This window comes from Haliotis asinina, chromosome 1 (assembly GCF_037392515.1).
Source record: "Haliotis asinina isolate JCU_RB_2024 chromosome 1, JCU_Hal_asi_v2, whole genome shotgun sequence".
NCBI lineage: Eukaryota > Metazoa > Mollusca > Gastropoda > Lepetellida > Haliotidae > Haliotis > Haliotis asinina.
The window spans coordinates 72,738,710-72,757,210 of NC_090280.1; the positions used below are offsets into that span (position 1 = coordinate 72,738,710).

At 39.1% G+C, this 18,501-nt stretch overlaps 1 protein-coding gene and 1 pseudogene across 1 annotated transcript; both read right to left on the reverse strand.

Moving 5' to 3' along the window:
• Positions 1–8,809: 8,809 nt before the first annotated feature.
• On the reverse strand, positions 8,810–9,957 carry LOC137274949 (neuronal acetylcholine receptor subunit alpha-7-like; annotated as a pseudogene).
• Positions 9,958–15,616: 5,659 nt separating this feature from the next.
• On the reverse strand, positions 15,617–16,777 carry LOC137274965 (acetylcholine receptor subunit alpha-1-A-like). Its single transcript, XM_067808146.1, has one exon. It carries the CDS (start codon positions 16,775–16,777, stop codon positions 15,617–15,619), a length of 1,161 nt encoding a protein of 386 aa, XP_067664247.1.
• Between the last annotated feature and the right edge of the window lie 1,724 nt (positions 16,778–18,501).

Genomic DNA, 18,501 nt, shown 5'->3' on the forward strand with positions numbered 1-18,501 from the left:
ATATGTATTTATGTATTTATTTTAGCATTCTTGACAAAGGCTTCCAATCGTACCAAACTGTCAATGGTACTTCGATTTTTGTCGGAAACCACATTGTATATTTGTAATTAAATGTCACATGCAACGTAAAACACAATTTTGCAGATTCTGATACCTTTCGGTATGCACTTACCGAAACAAATCATCAAAAATGCCAATTCAACCTATAAAGTTGCAAAAACGCGATGGATAAAAAGCCCGCCAAGCCCGCGGAGTTCAAATGATTCACTAAATTTCGCCCAGCGCTTGGGGGAAAAGTGGTTTCAACAGCTGTGCTGCGCTGCGTCCATAACGCATGCGCAGTGAATAGGTTCACGGAGCTTGAAACAGTATGCATGCCCGGAGTATGAGGTCGTGAGCAGTAGTCTAATCTTGGATGTGTACACAAACAAGTACATAATCTACTCGTTACATAAAGAAAACTTGTTGATTGTGGTAAGCATCCTCTGTCACAGAGAAAGCTCATTGTCTGGTTTATTGACACATATATGTCTGCCTGCCTGTCTGCTAAAGACAATATGCAATACACAGCTTCAATCATTGACCATGCAATTTGAACTTAACACTTATCAGACTATAAACATAATAAATTAATTTATGACTCATGCACCCGAGTCCTGTCTCTGCCATATTATGTAATTAGGGAGGTGTGGTACTTGTACACATGACATGTTTTTCTGTCTGTGGGTTGCACACAAACTACATCCATTTTTCTCGGATGACTGGATCTGACGAGAACTGGTGCAAACTTTTGTCAGTTTCAAGTCCTGCTTTGTACTTGGACGAATGGCAGATTCCAGCCACGCTGTAGTTCACCATCTCCACTGAGATAAGATAAGATCGAACGTAAAATTCAGAAAACATGTATTTACAAAACTCAACATCTCCAAATACATTCTTTATGGATAACAACATCTTCCAGTGCATATAATTTGGTTTGACAACGGCATATGAATCCATACTGAAACGACGCATCAAGTGCAATAAAAGAAGTTGTTATCCATAAAGAATCTTACTTCCTTGTGACTCGCCATACTTCTAAAATGCACATCAAACAGATCATCTTTCTGTACAAACAATGAGCCCTCAGCGTGTCAACAAATGAACCAGCCAATCGGAAGCCGTCGTTACACTTGAATGCACAGCCACCCGCTATGACTGGGTTCGGTCTTCCGAAGGCTTCGTTTCGACGGAAATAAGCCCAAGTACAAAATATTCCACTTTTGAATTGCGACTGTACGCTTACAATTTTGTCTATTTGGTTTTTTTACAAGCAGCAATGTTATTATATGTCATGAATAAGTGATAATTGTGTTTTAATTATGTTATATATTCTTTACATGTGCACCGAGCCGCCCTGCATTTGTTTTCATATGAGATTGATTTCCATCTATCCAAGAAAGGAAAATGTGACGGTGAAATGTGACTGTCATGCACTAGACATTAACTCCAGTGTCGGGGACATTTGATGAAAAATGAGACATGCGCATTGCGTGAGCACATATGTCAGTTTCTCACAGTGGAACCAAAATCAGTTGGTTTCGTGTGTCGTGGAGAGCACAAGGAAGACTCTTGTAATCTCACCAAACAGCTGAAAATTCTGATTCAGAACTCTGGAAAGACAGTCCCAGTGAAGATTCTGAAATTCCAATAGCCGACAGATTACATTACCTGAGATGAATCAGTCAAAATCTTTGATGCCAAGCCTGGCGTTCACACGTCACGGCAACATGGACACCCCTGAAACAGAGGCTGAATCTAAAACGTTTAAGGCCTCTACCGGGATAGACATATATGATGGCGTGACGTTGTATCAGGGAAAGTAAAATTATCATTGATGAGTGATACTGAGAAACTGAAGTACCTGAAAGAACATTTCAGTCCAGTCATTACAGATAAAGAAAAGACCTGGACAAACTAGATCCACAACCCTTGCATTTCAAAGATCCTGGCTTAACAAGTGGCAAGTCTACAGTCATACCCTGAGAGGAGGTTTGTGCAAAAAGGTGCATTTTATTTCCACAGTACCAGAAGAGTGATACACACAAAGCAGTTAACACATTTATCCAAATATCAATGACAAATCTCTCCAAAGAACTTGTAAAAGACGGCTATTTAGAGACTCATCACAACAGTTCATATAACCAGCAAGCTGTGGAGACTATAACTGACTTTTAGAACAAGGAAAAAGCCCACATTCATCATTTCCTTACAAAATATCCCGATTAAAGCCGAAACGGTATGACAACAACTGTCATATTTTAGAATGCATTACAGATGAAGTCGTGTGCTGTGGGAGACAATGGATATCTCTTCGTGGACACCACAGTATGTCAAAAGACACAAACAAGAACAGTTTCCAAAGGCATGCAATTTTATCTGTCATTGCAAATCATGACTCAAAACTGAAAACCCTTTTAAAGTTTGGCATAAAAAATACACTCATCTCACTTTGGCGGAATACATCTGTTGTAGCACAAATTGAGACTGGTCATTCTACCATTCTGTGTTCTCCATCATAGCCGATGAAGTCACCGAGGAGTATGCCAATGTGGAACTGTTACCTTTGTGTTTAAGTGAGTGAGTTAAAATTTAAAGTCACATTGGCAATATTTCAGCCATACTGACAGTCATGACTATAACAAGTTGTTACATTACCATTAATACATGTTTGTGTTTGAGATATGTTGACATAAGAGACATGCAGATCAAAGACTCGTTCTTTGTCTATGTTCAGCTTGAACGTACAACCGTTGAACACATTTCTGATGCTAATCTGAAATCCCTGAAAAACAACGGACTAGATATGTCAAGCTGTCGCGGTCGAAGTTATGATGGGGCTGCATGTCAGAGACTATTGGTGTACAGGGTCGAATCAAAGAAACAGTGTACACACACTGTGCCAGCCATGTTTTGAACCTTGACATTGCTGCACCAGTATAGACTTCCTGCTGTTAGGGACATGATGGACGATATAAACCAAGTGTTCATATTTTTTCATAAATCGCCCACGCACCAGGGATTACCTGATCATGTATCATATATGGATGAGACATGGGAATCTAAAAGAACCCGTTTATTAGGCTTCTGTAAAACACGATGGATTGAACGGCATACCTGTCGTGAAGGTTTCTCAGAACTGTATCCATATGTATGCAGGGCCCTTGAGGATATCAAACACCCATCCAAATATGAGGATGTTTATGAAGGCGAACACTGAAACGTTGACAGAGAGAGAGACAAGAAAAGCCAACGGATTTTCTAAAGACCCCACACACATTATTGCTTTTGTTGTTTCCAAAAATGGAAACTGACAGACCATTGTCATCGAAACTTCGGAAGAGGGGTTTAGCTATTTTCTGTTCACGCAAAATGATTGATTAGAGAACGGCAACGGCCATAGACAGGAGAAAGTCAATCATAATCTATCAATAACTTGGATGAAAGAAGGAAGTGGCATTGTTGAAGCTGTTGGTTCTGAGATACAGGCTACCAGGGTGACAAGGTGAATCACACACCGAGACAGCACCCCATCAATTACCCCTGAAGTGTACTAGAAAAGAACCACCATCATTCGTTGTATTGATCATCTGAACACTGAACTAAAACAGGGGTCTGCATGGTAGATCAGGACACCTTGAAATTCAAAATGATGTTCTGGGAGGATGATTTGTCCATGTCAGTTGCTCTGCCGTCAGAGCTAAGAGTGTGGAAAAGAAACACGATAGCAGACTGTCATGAGCTGCTTGGTTTCAGCTGCTATTGATTTCTACCCGAACATCAATCAACTACTGTGCGTTGCTGCAACACTGCCAGTCACAAGTAGGAAGGCATGTTCCTCTTCAAGTCTTCATGGGTCGAGAAAGACTAGCCTGGCTCACAATGTTGCAAACGTTGCAAACATGTGATGTTGGATGCAGCCTATATAAGTAGATACAAAGATTGTCTGTGGGTTATGTAGACAAGTGACATTCACTGAATACTATTCATTGTTCATGTTGTATTTCAATACCTTAAGATCATATATGGTCTAAGCTCAACGAGTATCCTAAAAGTATGGATTTGAACAAATAATTCTAAGGTCATTTTTTACGTTAACTCCAGTAATAAGCAAACGTGTTTTGTATTAATACAGCTTTGAAAATCAAACTGATGTATTTAAAATTAATCACATCGTAGCTACATGTCCTCCATGTAACAATATCTTGTATGGACTACATAGTACCAGCTGACTGTTTGAATGCTTCTGTGTAAACCTTCCTCAATCCAAAGTGACCATTTCAGTGCATACAAACGAGATGTAAGACACTTAAGTGCACTGCCCTCAGAACCTATTGTGTATATTGTGTATATTTCTGCTGCCTAATTCCGAGGATTCCGAGGATAAGTATTCGCTTCTACTGAAGCTTCTACTGTGTTCACTGTTATTAACATTTTAAAGCGTTTCCGGATATTTTGTCTTCCTTATTACGGAAAGGATTTATATTGAACTGCGCATATTTGGAAATGTCAAAAGAAGTGCAAAGGTTAGGGCTCAATAAAATTCTTCTGTAGCCACTATATGAAACGAATTTCGATTTCCAACCATAAATCTAACAGCTACACTCGGTCAGATATCATGTGAAGGACACTCCTTTCGTGTAATTTGCATGTGATGAGAGTTCGTGCTGTCTTCTCCACACCTTTTTTTGTATGGAAACTGAAGCCGTCATGGGAATGTGCGGTTCAGTTCGGCTGCAGTCGCCTTTTCTTGACAGGTTCCAAGCAGTGTACATTTTCCATAAGGTTATTGGATTCCGGACCTTGTTTGTACGAAAACAAAGCGATTGTTTGGACTTTTGGGGCAATGATTAGACGCCATATATTAACAAATAGTCACATAGTAATGTGCGTCTAAAAGCGCCGTAAAATCATTAACAATAAATATATTGGCATTGCTGTCGCGCATTGTACGCTGTCTAAGAGTATGCGTGCGGGTGTCTTCGAACAAAGGGAGGTAACACCATTAACCAAATTTTTGAAACTATGCAAAGATATTCGATATCCGGTGTCAGATTTTAGTTGCAAGAACTAACTGGTATACAAGCTAAGATTTGACATTTTGTGTATATGCACGTAAGATCAAATTTATTGAGAGTTTACAAAAGTTAAAGCGTAGAACTACTACCCATAGACTTAATAGGAACTGAGTTGTCACATTCATATTTTCTCTGTTTACACAGATACGTAGGTCATCCGTACGTCATGATGTATTGTAAGTCTGGATAACAAACCATTATCACCTCTTATTCAACTTTTTCAACTTATACATTAGGTTTGAAGGTTTGATGAGTGGTAAACTATCAGTGCATTGATGTTTGATATTTGTGTTGTACAGTGGAAGCTGTCAAAACCGGCATCTATCCAATCCGGCAACTTGTCAACAACAGCATAAAGTCTCAGTTCCACCCGTGGCACCGTCAGCTCTACAATCCAGCACGCTGGCTAAACTGGACGATTTCTTCAGTCCCGATGAGTGCCGGTTTAAACAGTTTCCACTGGATTTAATATTAAACAATGGGGTCAAAATATAAGGAACTGGTTTCGAATTCCTTTCGGGTGGACATTCACTATTGTACAAGCCTAATGCATTTGTAGTATTTAGCGAATGGAATGTCGTGTGTAATCAAAGTGCTGCTCTTTCACCGTACACTGGTTAACAGCTTCGAACACATGAACGTTTTACAACTTTGCATTTGACTTTTGAAATGGCAAACTTTAACTTCTAAAACGACAGAAATGCTCACAAGTTTCTCCACAGGTGACGTGATGTTCCTTCTTTGTAAACACCAGTTATCATATCTGATAGTTACTTACAGACATCTGCTTCTAACTTTCAAGTCTGGATCAGAAAAAATGTACAACTGATGGTGTAATCAACGATCCATCCCGTCCTACTTCGAAGACACACACTCATCCCTATAAGATTAGATAAAATAAGACAAGGTAGGCCTTTTTGTCCCACAAACCAATACAAAGCATATGGCAACCAAAAAATTAATGTATATATACAAAATGTCATAATCATAATATAACCAAAGTACATGATATATGATCATTTCATTGTTACAGTTTTGGAGGAAGATTTAGAAGTGTTGCCGCATGAGACAAATGATTCTGACGTTCTATTAGTTTTGTATTCCTAATAAATGATTTAAAGACGGCGATCAGAAGGTAGAAATTCATAACATTCATTTAGAATGGCCAGAGTTTTCCTCTTAACTTTTGACTCATACTGAAAAGGTAGAGGTTCCAAATCGGCGCACATTTTGCTGGACATGCGTACAATTTTGTCCAGTTTGTTTTTCTGTGCAAGAGTGTAAGCAGAAAGTTAAAATGCTATTAATGAATGCTTGTTAGTATAATTTTAAGACGTTAATGGCTACAATAAATGATCAAAAATTTCGTCGAAAGAAGAAAGAAGATACGCTGTTGTGCTTTCCTATGTACACGATGAGAACTATCTTTCCATGAACGTTTATAACCATTTAACTCAGTCCAAGCTAAGTGATGATTCCATTAACTCTGTGATATCAATGAACACAGCACGGGGGTTGGTAATGCTAAAACGACCCGGGGAATCGTATTCTTCGTACACTCCTTGACATGGAAACAATCAAAGATGGCTGAACATAAGATCATCGTAATTTGCATGACATTTCTTCTTATCAATAATCTGTTGAACACATTTAGCCCTGTCATAGCCCTATGTGTGTATGAACTCATGAATATGTCCTTGGATATATACTCAACAAAATTAGAAACATCACATGCTATTTATTGAGAACAATTGTGATTGTTTTTGTGCATTTTTGTTTGCTGTGCAATACATGGCAATGACATAAGGACGAATTGCAAGTCTAATAAAAATGAGTGTGTCCCCAATTTACAAACTTTAAAAGTTATGATTTCATATTAAATGGAATAAAACTGCAAAAAGGTTGTTGACGATCAAGGACAGTAAAATAAATACATTATCACAGATATAATCAGTGATCAGATCTAAAACATTTTAATCAAAGAGGACAACACAATATGAAAGCAGACTAAAGATGTCAACAACTGTTCATGTAGTTAGATTACCATACTAGTGACCATGGGGCCTTACAGTGCCTTTGTTACCTTCATGGACCCTAGTTGGATTTACACCGTCCTTTCAGATGTTAACAATAATAACACATGTTTTGCAGTGAAAAATAGTAGTATGTTTGAACCGCTTGGAAGTGTTTGGGAACTAACGTACCCTCTCTGTAGGACAACTGTTTGTCAGTACTTTAACACCCTTCGAGGGTAAAGACACTAAAAAAGCAGTCATTAATGCAAACTCTCAGTCGTAAAACATTATACTATTTACACAATACAATGTATTAATGAAAATGTATCTAACAGCTCTATTTCTTTAAAAATCAATTATCAAATGATAACTAATATCATAAAACATCCTTAATTGTTTTCACAATGAAATACATGTATTTATCCCTTGTGATGTGAAAGAAAATCAAAAAAGAAAGGCATGATTGGTCGTGATTCTCCCATCACAAGGGATGCAAAACAGAGGATCCTCACCTTTTTAAAAGTGTTCATGTGTATATATCTTATATGGCCAAGGCGACATCCTCTCACACTAACCACTCAAATCTGGACTGACAATCCAATTAGGTGTAACAGATAGCTGATTTAATTTGATGTAATGTATTGATGCATACGTGGCTACCCCACTTCTCCTGCATCAGATCACGGATATATGTTCTAATGACATCTTTGTAAACAGATTTGTTGAGTGTTTGTTAAGCCGCAAAAATGGCCATCGTGTTCCCAGAAATGACAACGTGGCTGGGAAATTAACAGAGAACGATGTCGTATTGGCCAGTAGCAAGATCATTATATAAATCAATAATTACAATACAAAGTGGATGTTTGCATGAAAGATATTTTATAGCCAGAAGGCTATGACGAAAGTCTGAAAAAGTATATATTGTTTATAGTTATGATGTTTTCTAAATATATTTCAGTGTTGTTAAGTTTGTACTTGCTTTAGCTGTGAAAATAGTACTATCGTGTACAGTGTTGTTAATTTTGCACTTGCTTCGGCTGTGAAAATAGTACTATCGCTTGTTATTCTAGAAGAGATTCTTCTGGAACCAGTGACAGTGACACAAGAATCTGCGCCACCATGCTTGGATCCATCTGTACATAAGGATTTCTACTGATTATATTCTTGTTTATAGTGTAATTCATTGTCTGATCTTTCAAACGTTGTCAGTGTTAGGTAAACTATTAGCCAAAGAGGAGAAAAGGGTGGGAAGGAGCTATATTTTCCATCTGGATGCCGGCAGCAGAGATAAATGGTTTACTTCTTAGCCCAAGAGGCGGAACAAGAGATTTCTTGTTGTCTTGTATAGAGAGGATTCAAAACACAGTTAAATGCAGGATGAAAATCGTTAAAATATGATTTGGTAATATATAGTAAAGATAATATTTGTACGGCGTTTAGCAAAAGATGTCTCATCTGTCTCTTCTTTGAGTCCAACACATGTCATGTACTCAAGTTCTTCCTCATGATCCGATCTTTTCTGAACATCTCAGAATAATATTTTAATCTTTCAAAGCCAAAACCTAAAACGTAAAATGAAAGATTTTGTAAGCAATGAAAATAGTTATAATGTTGTTACCTAGTTTTACCCATAAGTCTAAGGTACAGGTTTTATCAAAGGTACAGGTTTTACCAGCCTCAGGACATCGTAAGTACGCCAAAGAACAAAGATGTGTATATAATCAAAATGACAAGGAGCACTCTCATACAGAAATACTCCAGTGCATCAGCAACATCCTTCCAGTCCACCAACCTCGTGGTTGCCAAGGGATTATTCTTCTTACAAGATACCTTACGAGCTAAGGAAACAAGCTTCTGAAAACACCTTGGAATCTCTTCCCTATCGTTTTTGTTGTGAAAGGCCACAACGACAATTGTGAGTATGACGTTGATGGCACTAGAGGCTGTCACCGTTGTTAGATACCCCGTCAACCTGGCCGTCCCCGTCGACGTCTTCGGAATGAGTTCACTCACAAACGTCATGAAGACGACTAAAGACAAAAGCACTGTTACGGCAAAAGAGAGTTTTTCACCAGATTCAACAGGGACAGCAAAGACGGCCATGTTGAGAATGGACAGGATGACGATGGGAATGAGGACGTTGAGGACGTAGTACAACGCTGAAATCTGAGGGTAATATGCCACTTGTCAACATTACCAATCTTGACTGATGATAAACTGGTGTCCAATAATTCCCAGTGATCGCTCTTTTGAAATAGATCAACATAGACTTTATCACTTCCAGTCACAAATTCCACCTCTTCGATCGTGTAATGCACGGCCATGAGGTATATGGAACATTCCTGGATGTCAAAGGGGAAAGTGCGAACATTGAATGGACATGACGTCCTCAAGATGGCGGATGGTAACCACAACACGGTCCCGTTACTGTAAACTGTCATGCGCTGAGTATCTTCCTTGAAAACGTCTCTCTTTTCCAGTGCGTTGGTCAGTGTTAGGCTTGGGAACCATGCATTGTAGCCATTGTTGAACGTGAAATATTTGATCCCACCAAAGTCCTCTGGATTCCAGACCAAGAACTCATCCTTCCAATCTATCCCAAAAATAGCATTACATATGAACTGTTGTTTCACAGCGTCAAAGTCAGTTATGTCTAACAGGCTAACAATGGCGGACACCTTGACTCTCTCACTCTGGTTGTTCAGTGGCCTGTGTTCGGATGTGTAGTTTGAGAACAGGTAACCTTTTAAACGTCTCGCATCGTAAATGGATGCTCCATTACATACATTCAGTGTCAGCATCAGCATGAGACAAACCCACCACATCTTTGTTCTAATCACCGCTATGGTTGCCTCAAAAACTGTGATGTAAGTCAACTCCAGGCACAAAACTCACATAACCAGAAACTAATGGACATGCTTTCGAAGTGGCCTGTATCGGTCCACATTCAAGAAATACCTACACGAGCGAGCAATGGAGAAAAGGCAACTTCTGAAAGTGTTCATCGTTCCCCAACGTGACTTTTGTGTTTTTCACAATCACTTAAGACCAGTTCGAGATAAATGTTTAAAGAGATAACACGGAACAAACAATACATTATCTGTGGAGGAATACCCTCGAGATGTGTTAGTGTGGTTATTGTTTTAGAACGTGACCTATGTATTTACATCTAAAAGGCACACTTGTTGCTATGAATGAGAGAGAGTATTAACAAAGCCACTGGACACATCTGTCTTGGGACAATTGATGTCACACTTGTTCATACTTTGTACTAATTGATCACGACAAACTGGTTATAATTATTTTATCATCTTGTTGTTACAAGTCGTTAACCTCAGTGGTACATCTACGTTTGCACAGGAACCATAGCAGTACATTTGCATGTAGAACAATGCTGGAAAGTAAAACAGGAAACCGTTAAGTATCAGAGAAAGACAAAACAAAGGCCAACAACCCACAATGAAATATTAATATAAACTTGATCTTGTTATGCTGGCAAGTTTATCTGTATAATATCATGTTCTCATTTATCATTGCAAACACATTGATTAAACCTATCCCAGTATTACATATAAAAAGTCTGTCAGTTGATTTCATAAGTTTGGCAAAATATTTGGGACTGTTTCTGCCGCATATGTAGAGAGCAGTATCATTCATGAGAGACTTGACCTGGAGTATACGACGCTGCTAAACACCTGTGTGATAACCAGCATATAGACGACAATACTAAGTCTATTCTAAAATGAAAGAGCAAAGTGAAGCGTGACTCAGCGCAGAAGCAATCCAGCTCAGACCACTTGTTTTCAGCCGCCTTATAAAAGTTGTAAATGTAATTGCGCAAGGATAGATTAGGTGTACAGTCGTCTAGCTCGGGTACTTGTGGGGCACAGTCGATTCCTCCAGGTATGTGTTGACTCTCTGGACAAATGTCTCCAGACAGTGTTTGCTGTGGGCCTGACAACACCTCTGATGGACTCAGAGAGGCTGGAATCGAGATGTCCTCTCAGATTCACTGATGGTAGGGTGGGAGTATGGAGGTGACGCTGTGAGCGTTATGCTCAGTGTTGTGCACAGGAGGTTGACAGATCTGGGGGCTGAAGTGTCATGGTTTGGGGAGCTTGCTGCGGGATTTCCATTCCCGACTGGTGACATCTCGACTTATGAACGATATCCAGCGTTGCTAAAACTAAACCTTTAACGTCCACAGTTTCATTCGAGTGACATTAAAGCACATGTACAGTCACACTTTTGCTAGAGTCACAGGGAGGTGATGCTTTTCTTATATTTGCCATGAAAATAACCTTACTTATGAGCACATCAAATCAATGACGAGGCATTTTGCCCTGGCAAATAGGGAACGCCACGCTCTGTTCAGATGGGGTGAATACGGCACTGACATCTGATGGCTCTTAGTGCTACGATAGTTGCCATACAATAAAATACGACTATTTTAGCGTTAAGAGATCTTCAAAAATCTAGGTCTAGAATTTTCACTGGTGAATTCTATCCCATTATCAGTCCTCATGGAGACGACTTTTCAAAATGGTGATATGTTCGCAAAGAATTTCTCTGTGGCTGCTGATGTGTCTCTTTTCTGTTTTTTCTGTAATCGTCCACAAATGATAGAACGTATTTAAAGTCACCACATGCTAATGACTCAGTGGGTCCAATTCACCTCGAAAGGTAAATAACTGTTTCCGATTTATCCTTTCATAGATATTCGCCATCGTGCGGTTCTTATGGTGTACTTGTAGTATATGAAAACGTGATGTTTGTGGAATGACTTGTGTATTTTGTTTGTGGGTTGTTTACCTTTCAATCACTACAAATCAATATACATTTGGAACACAGTGACGTTCGAAAGGTCTGTCACAGATTTTTGTGGTAGCAGAATTCACCCGTGTTGCTACATTACGGACGAGGTATTTACAGTTCAGAAACGCAGGTTATCATTACTTTTATAAACCCTAGTCGTAATATTAAGGTATACATCGTAGTGAGGTAAACTCAAACGTGTGCAAAAGCAAATTCAATAAAACCATGACCTGGTGGTCACTGATAATTCATTTAATGTCACTGTCGTGAGAAAAGAGCGACATTATACATTGACAGAGAGCATTCTCTAGACCAGTCACATTTAGTGTTAGATAAATGGGTAGGTTGATCTGTAGAAGTTACAGTTTGATTGATCATGAGCTAAAAAGACATCATCTAGTTATCACAATTGTAAATTATTTCCGAAATAGTTCCCGTAGTCAATGACATGGTCAAATAAACACCCTTGGAAAATGTATTGGCGCACAGGGCTGGCTATAAAATAAAGTTGTAAGCCCGCCATGTAACTTGCAAGCAGAGGACCCCGGGGAGACTAATTTCATACACTGATATTCAGACAACAATCGTAGTGTTTATACACCATGATTATGTTTCCAATTAGTTATGAATATATGTGAAGATGTATAACACAGAAGCGCTATTGTGTATACTACTAGTGTTTTGACACTGAAATACTTATCCCTTGTGATGTAATGAAAAATAAATACAGTCAAGTAAGACATGCTTGACTGTGATTCTCTCATCACAAGGGATGCAAAACAGAGGATCCTCACCGTTTAATAAGTATTCATGTGTATATCTTTTATGGCCAAGCCGACATCGTCGCATATTGACCTCCTCAAATCTGGACTGACAACCCAAGTATGTGTAACCGAGAGTTGATTTAAACTGAAGTAATGTATTGATACATACTTGGCTGCCCCACTTCTCCTGCATCAGGTCACGGTAATCAGAGTATGGCACGAGAAGTGGTGTCACAGATTTGTTGAGTGCTGCCTAAGTGGCTACTTTGTTCCCAGAAATGCCAACGTGGCTTGGAAACCAACAGAGAACGATGTCGCATTGCCCAGTAGCAAGATCATTATATAATTCAATAATTTACAGGCACAGAAGAATGTCTGAAAAAAATTGATATATTGTTTATATTTATGATGTTTTTTAATATATTTAAGTGATGTTAATTTGACATTTGCGTCGGCTGTGAAAATAGTACCATCGCCTGGTAGTCTAGAAGAGATTCTACTGGATCCAATGACAGTGACACAAGACACTGCGCCACCATCCTTGGTACATAATATGGTAGGATATGATATGAAGTTTTTGAGAGTGCACTGCCACTTGCACACCTTTATGACCGTGATTGTTTGTACAGTAATCACTCCTGAAAGATGACTGGTGTATGACATGAAATTTGTATGTGTGCAATTTTCCTTTTCAATAGAAACGACTTGAAACAAACACTAACCCATTTTTGATGGAAGATGATTGAAAAAAACGATGGTCAACAGTGATTTATCGACTTTCTTGAAAAAAGTTAAGATAAAAAATGACAACCTATGCATGTCCTGCGCTGTGAATTCCATGCGTTGTGTTTAGGGGTGGTTGTAAAGAGAAATGGTGGTAAAGAGAGATGTCTGTCCGAAAAGTTTGTTTACGCTTATACTTCCTATCCAAGTTGGAAGTTCAGGTTCCTCTATTTCAAAGCGTATACATCTGTCACGATACACATTCTCAAGGGAACAACATTTTTCATATGGTTGAACAGGGCACACCTAGCAAATATATCGTGTATAACAACATTTTTCATATGGTTGAACAGGGCACACCTAGCAAATATATCGTGTATAACAACATTTTTCATATGGTTGAACAGGGCACACCTAGCAAATATATCGTGTATAACAACATTTTTCATATGGTTGAACAGGGCACACCTAGCAAATATATCGTGTATAACAACATTTTTCATATGGTTGAACAGGGCACACAAATATATCGTGTATAACAACATTTTTCATATGGTTGAACAGGGCACACAAATATATCGTGTATAACAACATTTTTCATATGGTTGAACAGGGCACACAAATATATCACTGTGGTGGTCAGTCACCCAAGATAGTCATAACACATTACCCAAGCAGCGTCGTGAGGTGGAACACAGTTAAATGATTGTAGCTGTGAATACCCAAGAAACACTTCAGAGGATGACCCGTTCCACCATAAACATGAAGGCACTGACAATGGCAGTCCCACTTCAGACATAATAACAAAGAGGAAGATAGTAACCTCTCTCAACTTAGTAAGTAAACGGTGTGTATAATGCCAATCCAGAAGCACATGGCAAGTATTTTACCGAAATTGACGGTATTCATTAAGTAAGCAGTGTGTGATTTGTGATTGTCTGTCGGCTGTATTTTAAACCTATTCCAATTATCACAGATACTCGCATTTACGGATTATACGGTTACGGTTAAGAATTTGCCGTGACAAACGATGTAAGAAACCCCCTGTGAACCAGCAAAACAGAACAAAGACAAGTCTAAAACATTCAAATTCTGTATTATTATGCAACGAGAGCAAGGTATACAAAGTCAATTTCACAATACCGATTTCAAATACAATACAAGTGACACAAAATGTAAGGTAATGGGTCACGAAATATAATATAGCAAACTCACCAAAGTCTTAGTGCGAGAGAGAAACACTTATGCAGAATGTAACACAGCGAGAGGTCCGACGGTGGCTATGAAGATAAAGCATTGGCGGTGACTGACGATGATACTCCAGTGAATACGAATGTGTGTCCCCTCCCAACACACACGGCAGCTAGCCTTTATATATATATTCAGTCATTTCCCGGGCACATACGACCTTCGCCAACATTGTAGAAATCTCTAGTAGTCTCCCGGAAGTAACAAATAGAAAACACCGAACAGCCTGCTGCCAGAATCCTAAAAGTGCTGACCATCTATTATACGAAATGTGACCCATTATAATTATTATTCAAAACACTAAACATTGTGACCCAACAATAACTATTACTTAATTAATAACAAAATATACAGAAAATACACACTCTTAACAGTACTGATGATAATGTTATTGTGATGTCCTGTAATGCTACCTCTGCGGACACCATTAAGACTCACCGAAGCATGGATGATAAATGTAAATAATGGATGACCAAATGTGAGTAGGTGATCAATGTGTATGTTGCACGAGGGTGATTTGACCAACGGGAAACAGCCTTAAATACAGGTAAATCTATTGCACCTTGGGTCGAGTACCTATACTCTGTCTGACCAGTATGAGAAACTGGTCACGGATTATGTCTGATGCTCGAAATGAATGTGAGCACGAATTGTAACCTGGACAAAATAAGTTAGGGATATTGATATTTTTAACCCTAACCCTCGTCATAAATTTGAGCACGAATTATTTATGGAACAACTGCATCAAAGAGACAGTATGTAGATCAAGGTTGTATCTGAATGATAATGAAACAGGTTGTAACAACAACAACAAAAATGAACGATTTTGTAATTATCGACAAAGTAAAATAGTTGAAATGTTCAAGACGACTGCTATTTCCTACCTAAAGTTCAACGTAGAATTTGTACAGTATAGTTAAAGTAGCTTCCAGTCTCACAACACCGTTAGTCCGACGAAGAACGTGAATGTATATATGACCAAAATAACAAGAAACACTCTCCAACAGAAATATTCCACTGAATCAGCAACATCTTTCCAGTTCACCGACCTGGTCGTGGCGTCCAAAGATACCCTAGCATTCTTGCAAGATACCCTACGTGCTATGGAAACGAGCTTCTGAAAACACCTTGGAATCTCATCTTTATTCGGTTTACTGCGAAGGGCCAGAATAGCAATGCTCAACATGACGTTGATGGCACTAGAAGCTGTCACCGCTGTCAGATACCCTGTCAACATAGCCATCCCCGTCGACGTCTTCGGAATGAGTTCACTTACAAACGTCATGAAGACGACTAAAGACAAAAGAACTGTTACGGCAAAAGAGAGTTTTTCACCAGATTCAACAGGAACAGCAAAGACGGCCATGTTGAGAATGGACAGGATGACGATGGGAATGAGGACGTTGAGTATGTAGTACAACGGTCGACGCTGAAATCTGAGGGTAATATGCCACTTGTCAACATTACCAATCTTGACTGATGATAAACTGGTGTCCAATAATTCCCAGTGGTCGCTTCTTTGAAATTGATCAACGTGGACTTTATCACTTCCAGTTACAAATTCCACCTCTTCGACCGTGTAATGCACGGCCATGAGGTATATGGAACATTCCTGGATGTCAAAGGGGAAAGTGCGGACACTGAGTGGACATGATGTCTTCAAGATGGCGGATGGTACCCACAACACGGTCCCGTTACTGAAAACCGTCATGCGCTGAGTATCTTCCTTGAAAACGTCTCGCTTTTCCAAGGTGTTGGTCACCGTTATACTAGGAAACCATGCATTGTAGCCATTGTTGAACGTGAAAAATTTGATCCCACCAAAGTCCTCAGGATCCCAGACCAAGAAGTCATCCTTCCAGTCAATACTGAAAAGAGCATTACATATGAACTGTTGTTTCACAGCGTCAAAGTCAGTTATGTCCAGCAGGTTTACAATGGCGGACACCTTGACTCTCTCACTCTGGTTGTTCAGTGGTCTGTGTTCGGATGTGTAGTTTGAGAACAGGTAACTTTTTAAACGTCTCGCATCGTGAATGGATGCTCCATTACATACACTCAGTGTCAGCATCAGCATAAGACAAACCCACCACATTCTCCACCAAATCACCGCACTAGTTGCCTCACGTAATCTGATGTAAGTCACACACCAAGACAGTAATGGATAAGGATTCAGATGGTTGGTATCAGTCCGCTGTGAGGTCAAGACACTCCCACACACGTGAGTGTAGGGATCGCTATGAACGTTATTCACTAACGCTCATTAAGAGCTGGATCGAGTTACATATATACATGTGGTCTGCTTAATGCGGTGCATTCAGTCCGGAGCCAGTCGATATGACCGCCATTTCATTTTTATTATGTCCTTTCCCGAAAGTAGGTGAATGTTTGCGTGATAAATAATTACCGTAATTCTCTACTGGGATTTGTGTGTACATTTTATTACCACGCATTAATCCACGGCCTGGGACATATTAACACAAACTTTCACTGATGAAATATCAGAAAGCTCAATGTTATCCCATTTGTGAGGAGGTGTTCATATTTTACAAACACCGCAAACATTACCTTTAACGTTATGAAAATTTAATACATTGTCATTGAGTTTTGGGTGGTGAACTCCACAGACGCTGACTTCCAGTAGCTGCCGACGTGGTGTCTATGATTTGTGAGGTATATAACATTATGATAGGTCATAATCTTATTTAAAACCAAACGCACAGCGTGAGGTCTTAAATAAGAAGATTAGAGCTATTATAATTTTCTTAGACATCTCTGATTTTCCCACACTGTATGATTATCTCCAGTCTACCTATATTAAGATTTTAAAAACGAACGATTTATCGTCGTGGTGGTGCTGCTGCGCTAATCGGTCGAGAGGTATATAGCATGATTATTTATCTCGGAATGACTTTAATTAACCAATCAAAATCCAGAATTTACTGAAGTCATGGTAGAGTCATTTATACACACCCGATTTTGACATTCAAGTTTGGATGAGATAGCTTATATTACACATCTCAGTTTATGAGTCAAAACAACTCCGTGATATCGTTGTAAATAGAACCCTAGAATATGTTTATGTTTCGGACACCCTTTGTCTCAATGAATTTTCAGTTCCAAGGGCTATTGCAATAATTAACTTAGTCTATAAATCCCCGCTGTGTTGTACACTGACCGTGGGCAATACTCAACGAGCTATGCAGCATTCCACTACTGATGTTCTATATTATGTGTATGAAGACATCAGTGTAATTCTACCCTAGATAGATAGATAGATAGACAGACAGACAGACAGACAGACAGAGAGACAGACAGACAGATAGATACTACAAACAAAAGTATAGAACACGCTAAGTCTTTCTTCCATATGCACTAATCTGTTATAGAATATAGAATCCAACGCTTCACTGTGTTACCTTTAAAAAAGTGCCCGTGAGGTTAACGACTTGTAACAACAAGATGATAAAATAATTATAACCAATTTGTCGTGATCAGTTAGTACAAAGTATGAACAGCCCTGTGCACAGACTACGTATGTGTCATTGCGGAAATCTGATTTGGAATTGTTTTGAAGTTTGGTCTTGGCACTATTGTTAATCTGTAAATTTTAGTATTGTGAATTATGATCATAGGAACTTTGCCTAGAGTCTTATGCCAGAAGGCGATGGCTCAAGGGCCAATCTGGTAGATTCATTTCGTATAATTCTTCTACTGGAGTATATCATCCGGGTATCCTTGGTACTGCAAGCTGGAGGCCCGCTTGCTTTAGCATTGTTCTTGTGATACTCCGTGGTGGATGGGGAGCTCGGATGATGA

Bases quoted from the DNA above. Each gene is read 5' to 3' on its own strand.
- LOC137274965 (XM_067808146.1), bottom strand. From the start codon at position 16,777: ATGTGGTGGGTTTGTCTTATGCTGATGCTGACACTGAGTGTATGTAAT.